The 14,857-nt window shown below is 39.9% G+C and overlaps 2 protein-coding genes across 8 annotated transcripts; both read left to right on the top strand.

Annotated features, from left to right (window-relative positions):
• Positions 1-486: 486 nt before the first annotated feature.
• LOC115689722 (uncharacterized) lies at positions 487-8,685 on the top strand. Of its 7 annotated transcripts, none has more exons than XM_056305450.1 (14): positions 490-723; positions 863-960; positions 1,174-2,058; positions 2,392-2,492; positions 2,643-2,757; positions 3,024-3,101; positions 3,725-3,817; positions 4,409-4,492; positions 5,402-5,500; positions 6,548-6,610; positions 7,079-7,109; positions 7,319-7,365; positions 8,002-8,060; positions 8,293-8,685. In XM_056305450.1, the coding sequence occupies exons 2-14, from the start codon at positions 907-909 to the stop codon at positions 8,525-8,527; spliced, it is 1,944 nt and encodes a 647-aa protein (XP_056161425.1). In that variant the 5' UTR covers positions 490-723; positions 863-906; the 3' UTR covers positions 8,528-8,685. The 7 variants fall into 7 exon arrangements, with proteins under 7 accessions (XP_056161427.1, XP_056161428.1, XP_056161426.1 ...); XM_056305449.1 differs by having other exon boundaries at positions 860-960; XM_030615861.2 differs by having other exon boundaries at positions 490-758; positions 860-960.
• A 1,089-nt stretch (positions 8,686-9,774) lies between these two features.
• On the top strand, positions 9,775-13,770 carry LOC115689723 (uncharacterized). Its single transcript, XM_056305537.1, has 2 exons — positions 9,775-9,897; positions 12,524-13,770. The coding sequence occupies exon 2, from the start codon at positions 12,564-12,566 to the stop codon at positions 13,599-13,601; it is 1,038 nt and encodes a 345-aa protein (XP_056161512.1). The 5' UTR covers positions 9,775-9,897; positions 12,524-12,563; the 3' UTR covers positions 13,602-13,770.
• The last annotated feature ends 1,087 nt before the right edge of the window (positions 13,771-14,857 follow it).

Here is a 14,857-nt window from a genome sequence, read left to right as displayed (position 1 = left end):
TGACATAAATGGTCTCTAAACTCTAACTCAAAGTGCAATGTGATCCTTAAACTTTTAATTTGTTGAAAATGATCCATGATCTTTAATTCAATGCGTAATGTCGTCCTTGAACTTGTTTAATATAATCCCTGAACTTTTGATACATATTTAATTTAGTTCGTAATCTACGAATAAAATGTCCAATATTATCATTTTATCAATTCAAGTTCAGGGACAATATTAAATATTTTTATATAATTTAGAAATAAAAAGTTTATGTACCATATTAAATAAATTAAAAATTTATTAATAATATCGTACATTTGAATAAAATTTGGAGATTATATTGAACAAATTAAAAATTTAGAAATCGCGTTGCATGTCGGATCAAATTTCGTGGACCATTTATGTTTTATCCCAAAGAGAAGGGACAAGAACCGGGATTGCTAGCGAAAGAGACAAAGGTGGCGGGCACGACCCCACGTGGAGAAACGAGAGGCGAAGAGCGGCCGAAGCGATCGTGCCCGAGGCTTCGACAAGCCACACGATTCCCTCCGCGATATCTCCCATTCGTTTCTCCCCCATTCGACCGTCATTGTCGTCATCCGTTCCTCGTAACGTGCGAGCCGTCGGCGCTAGCTTCAAGCTCTTGTTCCCCAGCTCTCCCAAGTCTCGACACTTTGCTTGCATGACCCTGCGGCCATTCGCGGCGGAATTCCAAAGGGACCCCCAACTGAGGAGCCGGCGCGAGTTCCCCATACAGACATTTCATCAAACAGGCAGTGCGCTTGGCGATTCATTTCTGTGTCGCGACTTTAGTTTCGCGTAATGTGGGTCGCGTGTTGATTCATTTCGTGTTGCGACTCCGTTTCTTGGGCAGAAGATGAAAGCGTGGTGATTTCTTTCGAGTGGTGATTGGTGGTCAACATGTCGGCGCTGCCCGTCTGCTCGGCTACTCCTAGCTCTTCTTTGCCCAGCCAGGTTCGATTTCGTGATTGAGAGCTGCAAAATTTCATGTCATAAATAGTGTCGTGTCGTGTTGTGTCGTCTTAAGATTGCTGTACAGCTTTAGAGAAACTTGGTTGGAATGAAAAGGTTGCTTATATGTAGTTGAGCCACTGAATATGATGATATTCTTCTATGTGTATCACCTTGAATTTATTTGCATTGCTTGGAACTGACTGGAACTTGCAGAATTCGCTAAATGGAGGACTGCAATCTTTAAACTTGTTCCATAAGGACTTCAACCACGGATGCTTTTCGAGGGACAAGATTTTTCCGGCTTCATTGGATGGAAAGAGCCTTCAAAGACATGCCTGTAGAACGCAGGCTACTAAACTCTCCTATACTGACATTGACAATGGTGTCGGAAAATCAGTCTGGGGTTCTTCCATAGTAACTACCGGCGAACCATATGATGTGGAGAGTAGGCATCTGAGATTTGTAGAAAGTTCTGAGCTGCCTTCCATTCAAGAAGGAGTGATGGAATCTACTGATCAACCGGCTGAAAATGCTTCCACATTTTTGGAATCGATGGATGTTGAAAAAGTATCGACTCCTGATGTAGCACCAGATATTCCTGCCTCAGTTGATGAGCCCTTTTCCCTAAGTACTGACTTGGTCGACGGTGTAAAATCCAGTGCTGGGGATATCTTTTCCCAAGTCACAGGCTCCATCAATGAGTTAGTAAACAAGGGAGAAAGCACTCTGAGAAGCACTTTAGATTCGATCTATTCCTCGGTGGGAACTGCTATAAAAGGAGCTAATGATGCAATAGACAATACTTCCAGCAAAGTGTTCTCTAATGTGAATCAGATGGGAGAAGCAGCTGGTGATAGATACACAAATATCACAAGTGATCTTAAAGGAGCAGCAACTAAAGCAGCTATTACTGGTGTTGATGTGCTGAGACAGACAATTGTTGTGCTGGAGGATTCTTTGACCAAGGGTGCTTCCTTTATTGTTAATTCTTATAGTTCTACCAAGCAAATGCTCCCTCCAGAGTTTAGAGAAAGACTTAATTTTTCAGAAGAGAAAACAGCGGAAATTCTGAAACCTGTTGGAGTTGCTTTTCAACAGGTGATTCTCTTTGCAAAATTGGTTGGGTACTAAGGATCAATGTTCTCAAATCACAGCATTGTGACTCCTATTTCGTGAATCATGAGAAATATCCTGGTCAGAATTTTTTATCAATGTAATCTCAATCTGACCATCTTTTGCTTCTGGATAGTGATTTCTGTAAATGTTAACCAATTGTCGTGATGACATTGTATTTTCCTACTGATTCTATGAACTCTCGAGATATACTCTATGATTTTCATAGCACACTGTATACACCTGCTGAACTGGCAGGCTCCTGAACATTCTTATATGTGAATCTCTAATGATGGTTTAATCATTGTAATGGAAAAGGTTTACATGACAATTGTGGAGCTGGAGAGAAGTCTTGGTTTGGACCCAAATGATCCAATTGTGCCCTCTGCTCTTTTCCTTGGCACTGCTTCCGCCTTTTGGTATGATTGTCCTTTTGTGCTATTCTCTTTACTAATTTCCTGTTGGAAAGACACCATATGATAAAAAAAATTCTATTTGCATGGATTTATGCAGTAAACGAGATTTATCTATTTAGTAGAGAGTTCATATATCTCATCAGATTTTTGCAGGGCTTTTTACTGGGCATGGACATACAGTGGTTATTCTGGAGATATATCTCCCAACTCAACATTAGAGCTCTTGATGGGAAAGGAGGGTGCTGTACTTATTGATGTTCGGCCCGAGGCAAGAGTGTAAAATTTTGTAGCCTCATATTTTTTACTTTTTTGCTGCCGTATATGTGATGATTAATTTTAACTTCCATGAGTCTGCAAGCTGGCTTGAATCACAATCTTCTCGTGCTTACTTTTAAGCTGTCTTTTTCAATCATTTTTTAGTTTACTTTCATTGATGTCGCTTGACATACTTTCACGCCTACAAAGGGTCTCATTGTTTGTTTGTCTTTGATAAGGTACTGATTATCTATTGGTTTCATCCGTTACTTTGTTAAGGTTCTTAGAGAAACTGATGGCATTCCTGACCTTCGGCGTGCTGCTCGTTTTCGTTATTCAAGTGTATCCCTACCTGAGGTAGTCTTCTTTACTCTGAAACTGGAAGCTGTATCAAGAATTACATTTGCATGGATGTTGATCCTGTTTATCTGTTAAATGAACTGACAATTGCGCATCGCTTATTACATGGTGCCATCTCTACTCTGATCTCTCTTTGAGAATTTCTTCTGTCAAATTAAGTCTGCATTTTGCCTATATTAAATGAAATCCACGAGGCGCATTTTTGCCTCTGAGAGATTTAGCTTTTAAATTCTTGTTTAGTGCTAGATATGATATACGCAGATCAAACTTTTGCACGTTCAGTCATCATCTTTATAATCATGTCTTAATAAACTTAAATGAGTTGATTATTCAAGTTCTTCAGATCAGTAACCAAAAAATGAGTCTTCTTTCAATACTGTTACATAGATGAGGAGGATTTATTAATTTTTTCTGACAAACTTGAGAATCAGCTTTAACAATATCATAAATCGCCGCCAACTGCTTATGAGGCATAGGGACCCACTTTGTGTTTATTCTCTCGTTATTGATGATTTGCTAAGGGAATGCATCCTATTTAATATCTATTTGGGCTGAAGAATGGATACTTTGCCTAGAAGATACTCATAAAATGCGATATCGTGTTAATTGTTGATCTCCAGGTTGATGGCTCTTTGAGGAAACTCCTAAGAGGTGGTAGAAATGTTGAAGACTCATTAACTGCAGTTGTCATTCGGAACTTGAAGATAGTTCAGGTATGTGATTTATGTTTTAAACTTTTAATGTGGCTGTCCATTTGGTAAGGCTTTAGTTGGCTCAGTGACTTTTGTTAGAAAAGCGTAAGAATATATTGCGCTGGACACTTCCTAAACCAAATTCCATATTCTACAACTATAATCTGACTTTAGAGATTTTGGAAAGTACTTTCATGTACTTCTTCATGTATAAGTTTTAATATTTGAAGAACCTTGGTTATTTGCAAAACATGATTTTGAGATTCTGCTAGTTTATTAGTATATCATATCCCGAACAGAGCAGAAAAAGAGAGTCAGGGCCCAAGCTAAAACTAGGCGAGATGATGCATGAATAGTCTATATGCATATCTAGCTTTGAAATAATCCATCCATCCAACCGTCTATTGTAATTTGTATGCACATATATTGGCACAATGAAACTTGGTCATCATGTCTGAAGAACATTTGATCAACTCGATTTTCTTAAGGGTGTTAGCTTGGTGTGCTTGTCTGTTCTATGTTTTATGAGTACCCGATGCTATATAATTTTGATTCTTAATAAAATTCAATAGAATCAATCTTCTCAGAGATATGTGCTCCTGTTACATGTAGGATAGGTCAAAGGTAATAATTTTGGATGCAGATGGTTGCCGATCAAAAGGGATTGCTAGATCTTTGAGAAAACTTGGAATTAAGGCAAGGAACTTTTCTGCTTGAACCATTCTCCTTCGTGGAAATTGCAATTCTTTGGGAATTTAGTGCACTTTGTGTTAACATGTATATGCTAACTGCGTTTTATGATGTGTCACTGTCTGGGCTCATGCCACTCATTCATGAACTTTGCTGCATGTATCAATTCAAGCTTGGACCATGTTGTGTGGCAGTTGAAATGTGACGGGGTCCAGAATGTCAAATTTCTGTGGAGTTCTACTTGCAATACATATTAGTCAAAATGAAGAAACACGATGATGATTTTCCCTCTTTTGATTACTTTGGTTTAGATAATTAATGACAGCGATCCAGTTCGCAAACTCTTTTCGCAAACTTACTCAATAGCATGTTTTATAAGAAACTTTGTCAATGCAAAATAAGAATGGGAGTGGACCTGTTTACAAAAGCGCTTTGCAGACTGAGGATTTATTATTTTCTTAAGACTAGGTGTGCTAGTATTTCTCTATAGGAGTATCATGAAGTGTCACAAAGGAATTCCCTGGAGCTAGGACGTATGTATAACTATAGGGGGATGATGCTATGGACTGCATTCTCAATCTTTTGTGATGTTTCATCAATAATAGTCCACTTTCAGTCAATCATTACTGTTAAATTGGGTCATGCTAAGAATTTCTCAGTGCAAAATGTTCCATCAGCAGTCAAAGGATACGAAGCTTATACGGTAGAGCAATGTAGTAAATGATGTTTCTCCTATTCTTTGAGATACATGCCGATGCAGCGATGCTGAGTAATTTCTCAACATGATTAAATATCTTCTGGAACAGTGTAAAGTTTAAGCTTCATAACATGATGCTTGCTTAAAAGGCTTTATGGTCTTTAGAAAATGGATAGTCAGATCTATGCTAAATTTAGGTACATAACTTTCATTGACAGAAATCATACTTGGTCCAAGGTGGCTTCCAATCTTGGGTGAATCAGGGTCACCGTATTAAGGAGCTCAAACCTGAGACAACACTTACTGTACTCAAAGAGGTACTTCCACTTTGATCCTGATAAATTTTCATCTATCTTATGGAAGCATATCCTTCTTAGTTTACTTGGAAGAATAGAAGACAATCTTATTTCTCATTGCTACTTTCCCTTTTCTAGTGAGACCATATGCATCTATTTTTTTTTATTTTAGGTTCTATATATAATAGTTATATCAAATCTAATATAATGCCTATTATTATCCAAGTAAAGTGTTGCTCCATAGCAACTTATTATGAAAAATCAACGCATAATAGGAGAGTGCCACCCTAAAGAGAATTCTAGAAAAACTGCATTTTATCTTTTGTAGTTTAAAATTTTAAAAGAAGAGATGTATAAAGAGCTAACTATATTAACTAGGATCTAATAATTAGAGGATACTGGAGTGTCGATTGCGACTTCTATGATAGCAGCGAAATCATGTCTCAGAGCATATGCTCTAACTAGCTGAAGTAAGTTTAATTTGATAGATCAAGTGATATGATATATTCCTGGCCCAAGTAATCAGCTTGGTTAATAATTTTCATAAAGATGAAAGGGAGGGGTACTTCTTACTCGGCTAACACTAACCATTTTGAGTATTCTGGGCTTATCCTGCGGGATACTTGGAGTTGCGGTGCTGTAATACATATTAGGGCTCCTAGTCAACCTTCTTCTGCGCGGTAAAGAATGCTGTAACATACATATAGTCATGCATGCATCTGATGAAGAGGCTATTTATCCAGCAAATTTTAGGGGTTAAGTTCTTTTTGGTAGCACTTACTGTGTCTACATTCCTAGGAGATGGGGATGTGGCTTCATATTTAATTAATGGGCACAGTCGCAAGGGTGTGTTGCCTGACCCAAAATGCATTTGAGAAATGGATAATTGCATGCTCAAGGGCACCTTAGTAATTTTGTTTTCGAATTTCTAAGTAGTGTTCTCTAGCATGAATTATCCAGCATTGTCGAATAAATGTTAGCTTCCCATTAACTGTGACAGTTTGATACTCAGCTTTGTTCAAAGGACTGATCTGCTTCAGATGCTTGTGCATCTTGACATCATTTCAGGAAGCTGAGGCAATACTGGAGGAGATCAACCCTTCTCCTTTGCAACTTTTTGCTGCTGGTGTGGTAAGACCTATATAGTCGCACCTTTTGCTTCATCGAACAGTTTTAGTTGATTGCATCTCTCTATTACCTGTATTCTGTGTCTTATGTACGCGTTAACAGAAATGCAGATGATCAACTGGCTTAAAATCTCCATTTCCCACCTGTTTGGCATGCATATATGTCAATCTGATTTGCTACTTCTTTCTCATATCTGTATCGCATATCTAAACTGTTTTAGGATACTGAATATGAGCTAAGAAGAGGGTTCGACCACATATATGTCAAGCTAATGCCAGCTCTTCACCCTCTGGAAGATGGCCTATCTGCGATCAATATTGAGGGGTTTGCTGGCAAAAATAAATAAATAAACTAAATGGCCCTGCAAGTTTCCTGATTGAGTTCTTTATTGATTTTAATTGGGGATAAAGATGGATCTCTGTGCATCTTCATATATATCTTTCACCAATCGGTTTAAGAATTTCATGGCAGGGTCTTGTGGCTGCATTATACGCACTTGTCGGTGAGTGTCTTTTCCTGAAGAATGCTTCACAATGAATTTGGATATTGTTTGGTTTAGATGGTGGTATTTCAGCATGAACCTATACTACTTATATGCATGATATTCTTTGGGATTTTGGCAAGGTGGGGGGTGGCAGACTGGTGTTTTACTGTTCATGCATAAGTTTGACTTGTTTTTCATCCTTCTAAGCAGAAATTAATGTTTTTCAGAGTGGGAGAAGACTTTACAATTTATTGGAGTCATTGGCCTCGGCCAGGTACTTTTCACATCCTAAGATGATTTAAGCTGGTGACTGCCTTTTCTCCTTCTGTATTTTTTGTGAAATCATTTCTGCTACGGTCTTGCAATTTGCACTGAGATGTGTATGTACTTATGTAAAGGCTCCTAAAGTTTGCACTTAGACTGTTTTACGTGTTGAGGGTGGAAGATTGTAAAGTGAAGAGCCTCTTGTAGTAATCCACATGATGATCGCACTTGAAACGAAAAAATAGTTATGTAATTACGGCAAAGGAATGTGGTGATTTTTAAAGCCTGCACATTTCATGCTGCCGTCGGATAGTGAGCCAATTGTTATTGTTCTCACTGTGCACATATGGAAGGGGAGCCATATGAGGCTTGTACAAGCCCCCTCTGCTGGAAAAATGTAGATTCAACGATGATATTGTTCATCCCTCAAGTAGGCCTTGTGGGCATTGATATGTGATTTTGTTAATCGTGGTGGATCAGGCTGCTCCTAACATCTATGTTAGCGCAATCTGATGCTTGTTTCAAGCCTCAAATGTTTGCAACTTACACGAGTTTTCCTTGATTGTTTTGTTAGAATTCCCCACATGCCTCCCAACTTTTGCTAATTGTTATCGTACCTTCTTATATTGCTTATTTGCATTATCAGACAATTTACCGGCGGATTGCTTCTTATGAGGACTCAGAAGATTTTAAGCAAGACCTGAGGTAAAGCCTTAAACTCGAGGGACATTCCTTGGCAAATATTTTGCCAGACAACTCTATGGTTATTTTATCTGAATTTGTATTGCCAAGCACTATTGTATGTGATGAAACAATGAAAGTGGACCTTTTTTCTGTACAATGTAAGACGACATTGTACATAGCGTTCGTGACATAACTGTGCAATGGAACATTTCATTTGCCCGTTAATGATAATTGTCTAATCTCTACATTGAAGGTTGCTGCTTGCTCCGGTTAAAGTTGGAGCTGAAGCTTTTGCTTGGGCTGCTGGCAAATTGGAAACGAATGGCCTCAGGCTGCCGACATCGCCTTCGTCCTCAGATGTGCAAAATCGGGTCCTACAGGCTGCTGCAAGGCATGAATCTCAGCCGTCCGATGATCCTGAAATCGAAAACCTTCCTGCAGAATCGCTCTCTGCCGCCAGCGAGAGTGCCAATCTCTCTGAAGCATGAAGGGGTCGATTTTCCTTGCGAAAAGTAATTCTCTTTATCAAAGATTTCGTAGCCTGTGAATGATTCGTGAAACTGAATACACTTAGAAGAGCGAAATGAAATACAATGTACTTAAAAAACCTTACCATGTAATATGATTAAAGTTGATGTATTTTTTTGTCCAATCTGATTATGCTTAGCCAAAGAAAGCACAAGGGAAAATTAATTTACTTTGGTAAATCATTTCCATCGCTTCCAAATATCATGGACCGATACATTACTTGGCGGATTGTATTATAGTTCTCTGTCTAGTTTATCCATCAGGGCATTCAGGTTGAAGAATGAAGATGGAAAAAGTAGAGAGAAATCCACAAGCAAAATACTCGAACAGTTTGGTTAGTGGCGTTCTAGTGCAGCACCACTCTACTGCTAGTCCAAGGACACAACGGTAATTTTACAGAAGCCGGCTCCAGTCGGAGCTGTAATTCGGCATACATGTTCGGTCTACCCATCTTCCCTCTCTCGGAAAAACCACATCCTCTCCTTTGGTTCTCCTCCACGAGCATACCCGTGCCCTAGTATCGCGAGTCCTTTGTGAGTGTCTTGATCCAGGCTTGTCCATGATGCGTCGTTGCGGCTTGAGTCAACCACGTGTCAACATAGTTCAAGGTACTTAGAATTTTCCTATTTTTCTCATTTTTCATAGTTTCTAAATGATTCGGCTACTTAAACTCTCATATCTCAATAGTCCTTGTTCATTGCTTGCACCGTTAATAAATACAATAGAGTAAAACATTTTCTCATGACCCGTTTGCATTCATTCTTTCTTACAAACGATCTAAAAAACCGTGCGCACACCTTAGCATCGGGGCGTTGCACACTTGAGTCGATCGGTACACTACTCGTGACCAAGGATAGTCTACATGCACGGTCCTTTGACCTGGACCGCGGCATCCAGCCTCTCTCGTTCACTCGCCATTAGATCAAGCCACAAGACAACGAGCTCCGACGTCGCTCCATCATAGGTAACGCGACCCCATCACCAACGCTACATACACATTTACTTTCTCTTTCACCGGGATCGCTTCTTCCTTACAAGGGTTGCGATATGGTTGTCTCCGGCGACGCCTCTGCTCCGGCCAGCACCTCCGTCGCAGGTGACGACAATTTTTAACCATTTTCGTGGACGGGGCCTTGGCAAAGAATCATAGGCCCAGTACAAAGTCGGGCCTGACCAGGCCCGGCCCATTGTTCAGCTCCTCTCTCTTAATCTGCGGTGTCTTGCCGTCGCCATTTTCATGAAGGCAGCTCGAAGTGGCGTCTCTCGAAACGAAGATCCTCTCTCTTCGGTCCTCGCCGGACCCTCTCGCCGGACCTCCGGAGCTGCTTCTGTACGCTCTCTCTCTCTCTCTCTCTGCGCGTGCTTGACGGCGTTCGTGTGTGCTGTGTGTTCTTGTTCGACTGAGGAGGCTGCGGGCTGTCCGTTTTCATTTGCTCTGCGTCGGTCGGATTCGCTTCGAGTTGTTTCTCGTTCATTTGTTCGTACCGAATAGGTTGTGTCCGTGGTCGGTAGTGCTAGGGTTCTTTGTTCCTCATTTGCAATTTTCGCCTCGATTTGATGTTTTTTCTCTCCTCAGTTTTATTAGGTCTGAGGTGGAACTGGTGTTCGATACGTATGTGTTCGTATTTCAGTCGACACTGGGAATCGTTGGCTTGGACATTGTAGCTGAGCCAGTAAGGCCTAAACCCCGTACATGATGTGGTTAGAACGAGATAGGCCAGTCACATGGTTTGATTATGTGCTTGGTTATGCTTGTTTCGTGTTCAATGGTTCGCTGAGGAAGATTGGACTTCGGCTATAACGTGTGGCCCAGTGAATCATCCATTCTACAAATGATGTAGGAGGTTTTATGCTTTTTCCTTGCCTCTCTGCTGCGTGGCTTCATTACCTACTTGAAAGGTGTCTCGCTTGGATAGGAAGAGAACCCTACCGAGAAATTCGGTTGCCAAGATTAGTTGAAGAAAGGAGCATGGAGAATTCTAGTGTGAAACACATACAAAAAGGGTGTCTCTTGAACTTCAAGATCTAGGAAAACAAGTATTGATATGTTGGGGATAAATTTATGCAAGTATGGAGAATCACAGATTTAAATAGAGTCCTTTACCCGTGTAAACCTACCTAGGAAAGCAAATCCAAAACTATCAGCACTTGAGAACTCATATGAAAGATGCAATATGACTGTAGAAGTAAATTTTTTTGTTCTTTAGAATGAAAGCTATAACCTTGCATCACGTCTACATGAACAGAAGCATGTCTGATTCTCTTGATGTCTGAATCTGATTTGGAATCATGAAATTCAGGTTTCAGGTCTTTTTGGATGAGCAATTATCTACTCGAGTGCAATAAACTTACATCTTGTTGACCAATAATTGTAAATTTTAAAAATGATCGGAAAACCCTGCTAGGATAGAATTTTTCATTGGCATTGCAAAAGAGTAACATGGCTCCTTAAAAAAGTGATGATGTCATCCTCAAGCATGCTCCGACGAGATCCGAGAATGCTATAGAAAATTGGTTGCTGCTTTGAGCTGTCTTTATGGATAGTGCTAAGATACTCCTAGCAAATTGTGACTGGCAGCAATGATGCTTGAAATTTCATCAATTGCTTTGCTTCAATGTAGCTATTTATTGAAGAGGCTTTTGGATGAAACCAGAAGTACCTAGTCTATACTAAGTTCCTCATATTCGTTTCATCCGTTAAGTTGTATTTACTATGAATTGCGATTTCATAATAAGAAAATTTACAACTCGTGTAAGTGAATAATTCGGGAGTCGTGGTTTTGATATGGTTTGTCTTTAGCTTTTCCCTGCTGCAACTCTTTACCATTTTGATTGAAGTGCTCTTTTCTTCCTGAAACTTTATGTCTTCTAGAATCTTAATTTGGCTGAAATTAAATCAACAAGCACTCTTTCTTCATATTTTCAGTCCTTTTGGTGCTTTTCAAAGACTAAAAGTGCAGATCCAAACTACCAAAGAATCTCCCTAATCTTAGCATTGTTTCTCAAATTTGTCCTTCAATATCTTTCTTTCACAGTATTTTGGTCCCATATGAATTAGTATTCTCTGCGTCTTTGTAATCATCTATTTGCATGCATCTACTGATCCCACACTGTCGTCGTACCAAGTATATGTCTTTTCCCCTTTTGAAGACCATCAATGAGCTGTAATATGTTTGAACAATTTTGGCTTAGGCTAATAGTTGTTTGGGTTTGGTGACATGGATCCTTTTTGTTCTTCTGTTAAGAAGTTCCTGTGAGTTAATTTACTTTGATTTTGTTGTCCATCTTCTCTCCTTCTATCCTTTCTTGCTTCTTATGAAGTCACTTTTCTCTTCTATGGTTAGGACTTTCTCCCTTGCTTGTTGGAAACCATCTTAGAGGATCCTTTTCCACTTGTTAGCAGTGAGTGGACTCGCCATCCTTTTTTTGCCCATGAGTTAGTTGATTTGACATCTTATCTGACCCCTCTTTTTATTTTTTTAATAAGAAATCCCCGTTAATGTCCTCACATCCTAGGTATTTAAGCACTTCTCTTCAGTATATTTGAACCAATTTCTTTTGGAAGCTCTTTCCTGTTTATAAATTTAATAATCTCTTAAATATTTGGTGCAGTAAAACTACTGTTAAACCTGGTAGCTTTGCTTGGTAGGCTATGCTTGTTGTTTTATTGGGTCAAAAGCAGGTGCATGTAAGTAATGGCAGATGCGTGATGTACAGGCCTGCTTGCTTTGCTATTGTTAAAGAAGTTTATCGAACCTGTTTACTATGTGTTTCTCTCATCTCGTACTAGTTCCCTCATTGATTGTCTTGATATTGCCTGTATGTAAATGGCAGATGCGTGATGTACGAGTTTGCTTGCTTAGCTATTGTTAAAGAAGTTTATCGAACCTGTTTACTATGTGTTTCTCTCATCACATGCTAATTCCCTCATTGATTGTCTCGATATTGGGGTGCAGAGAAGTTGAACTTTAATTTGGATTAGGCAACCAGGGGAAAATGCAAGTTGTTCCAAGAGAGGGTGAAAATGCTTTATCAGTGGCTGGTCCCAGACCAATGGAATGGTCTACCATTCCATACAGTGCTCCTCAAGGACCCATGCCAAATGGGAGGCAGAGAACGTCGAGCTTAGAATCACCTATCATGTTATTGACAGGTCACCCGAGCGCTATCTACACTATGAAGTTCAATCCTGCTGGGACAGTCATTGCATCTGGGTCTCACGACAGAGAAATTTTCTTATGGAACATGCATGGGGATTGCAAAAACTACATGGTCTTGAAAGGGCACAAAAATGCAATTCTGGATCTTCAGTGGACAACGGATGGCTCTCAGATAATATCAGCCAGTCCTGACAAAACCCTAAGAGCCTGGGATGTTGAAACGGGCAAACAAGTAAAAAAGATGGTAGAACATTCTTCATTTGTCAATTCATGCTGTCCTTCACGGAGAGGGCCTCCTCTTGTGGTGAGCGGATCTGATGACGGAACTGCTAAGCTTTGGGACATGCGTCAAAGAGGTGCCATCCAGACATTTCCAGATAAATACCAAATCACGGCGGTTTCTTTTTCTGATGCGTCGGATAAAATTTTCACTGGGGGAATAGACAATGATGTGAAGATATGGGACATACGTAAAGGTGAAGTCACCATGACCCTTCAAGGCCACCAAGATACAATAACAGGTATGCAGTTGAGTCCTGATGGCTCCTATCTCCTTACTAATGCCATGGACTGTAAGCTCTGCATTTGGGATATGCGACCCTATGCGCCGCAAAACCGTTGCGTGAAGATAATGGAAGGTCATCAACACAACTTCGAGAAGAACCTGCTTAAGTGCGGCTGGTCGCCCGACGGAAGCAAGGTCACCGCCGGCAGCGCGGACCGCATGGTCTACATCTGGGACACGACATCCCGGCGGATCCTGTACAAGCTCCCGGGCCACACGGGATGCGTGAACGAGACCGTGTTCCATCCGACCGAGCCCATCATCGGATCTTGCGGTAGCGATAAGCAGATATACCTCGGCGAGATCTGAGGGGCCCATGTAGTTTCGGAGCAAGTCTTCCTTAATTCGCGTGTGACAGAACTTCTCTAGAGAGAGCATTTGGTAGGAACTTTTTGAGGAGTAATTTGTTTGAGTTTGTAGTAAGTACATTTTACATATCCTGGATCTCAATGTGGTCCAACATCTCTCTGCCCCTTAATTTCATTTGACTTTTCCTTAAACAAAAGAGAATTAGAGTAACCCTTTTGGGTCCATGATTGGGACTTCTTTGGTAAGCTGGCTGGGTCCAGCCTCGGGCCCTCGGAGAACAACAAAAGGTGTAGAAGAGCTTAGCAGGTACACTGAAGCTGGACGGAATTTCTGGACGAGTTGAATTTTCATCGCGAAAGGGAAAGGCGCGTTTGTGGACCCAAATTTTCCAAAAAAGAATAAAGCAAATAATCCTTAAATTGCATTTTCGTTACTCTTCCTACTTGCCTAGTACATAATTGTTTTATGACGAGGGAGTCCACATTAAGTAGCTAAATCTCGAGACCATTGCGTATCGTACTGATCTTGCGGATCGAGAGAGATGCGAGGTGAAATTTGGAGAAATGGATCGTACGTAAAACTTTTTATACTTGATCACTTGAAGAATTTAATTGGTGGCATTATTTTATTATTAGGAATTGTGCTTATGGAATTAGATTCGTTAGCTTTGTCATTAGTGTCTTTTGAATTGGTATGCAATCTTATGCTAGGAATCGAGAAAGGACAGGACTCATGGGAGTTTAAATTGATGATTCCAAATTGAATTGTCCGATGATTTCCAATTAGATTTAAAGAAACGTGGAATTCTTTCAAATTAGCACAATTCATTGATTTGGGTTGATAATCAACGGGATCTTGTTTCCAACTCGAGTTGGATTTCGACTCTTAAGTAAACTATTCAAGCTATGTGCATATCGGGTCGAAGACAAAATTATGCAAGATAATTTTGAGATTAGGACGTAATTCACGGCCCTAAAATCCTCGAGATGTCATTCCTATTATGATCGGAATTTTTAATTTAATCAATGACAAAAGCTAACTCATATACCAAAATCGGAACGAACAAATAATATCGATAAATAATAAGCGAGAAATCGCCAATTTTTAGAGCTTTTATTGAAATGAGGAAAGAATCTCAATTGTCAGTACGAGATTCCAATTCCATCGAATTTATAAAAAGAAAAACAAAAAAGAGAATAACAAAATGTTTAGTTTTAATTAGGTACACAGCATTTTTTTTTTGGGCAAAAAATTGG

The sequence above is a fragment of the Syzygium oleosum genome, unplaced genomic scaffold (assembly GCF_021117445.2).
Source record: "Syzygium oleosum isolate NSW1041296 unplaced genomic scaffold, Sole_v2.1 Sole_v2.37, whole genome shotgun sequence".
NCBI lineage: Eukaryota > Viridiplantae > Streptophyta > Magnoliopsida > Myrtales > Myrtaceae > Syzygium > Syzygium oleosum.
The sequence above is the reverse complement of the archived record's forward strand: the minus strand, read 5'-3'. Positions and strand labels throughout refer to the sequence as shown.

What these genes read in the sequence shown, in the direction of transcription:
- LOC115689722 (XM_056305450.1), top strand. Translation starts at nt 907, where the DNA reads ATGTCGGCGCTGCCCGTCTGCTCGGCTACTCCTAGCTCTTCTTTGCCC. An exon ending in CAAGTGTATCCCTACCTGAG is followed by an intron (nt 3,102 to 3,724) that starts GTAGTCTTCTTT and finishes GTTGATCTCCAG; the next exon opens with GTTGATGGCTCTTTGAGGAA. An exon ending in TGAGAAAACTTGGAATTAAG is followed by an intron (nt 4,493 to 5,401) that starts GCAAGGAACTTT and finishes TTTCATTGACAG; the next exon opens with AAATCATACTTGGTCCAAGG.
- LOC115689723 (XM_056305537.1), top strand. Translation starts at nt 12,564, where the DNA reads ATGCAAGTTGTTCCAAGAGAGGGTGAAAATGCTTTATCAGTGGCTGGT.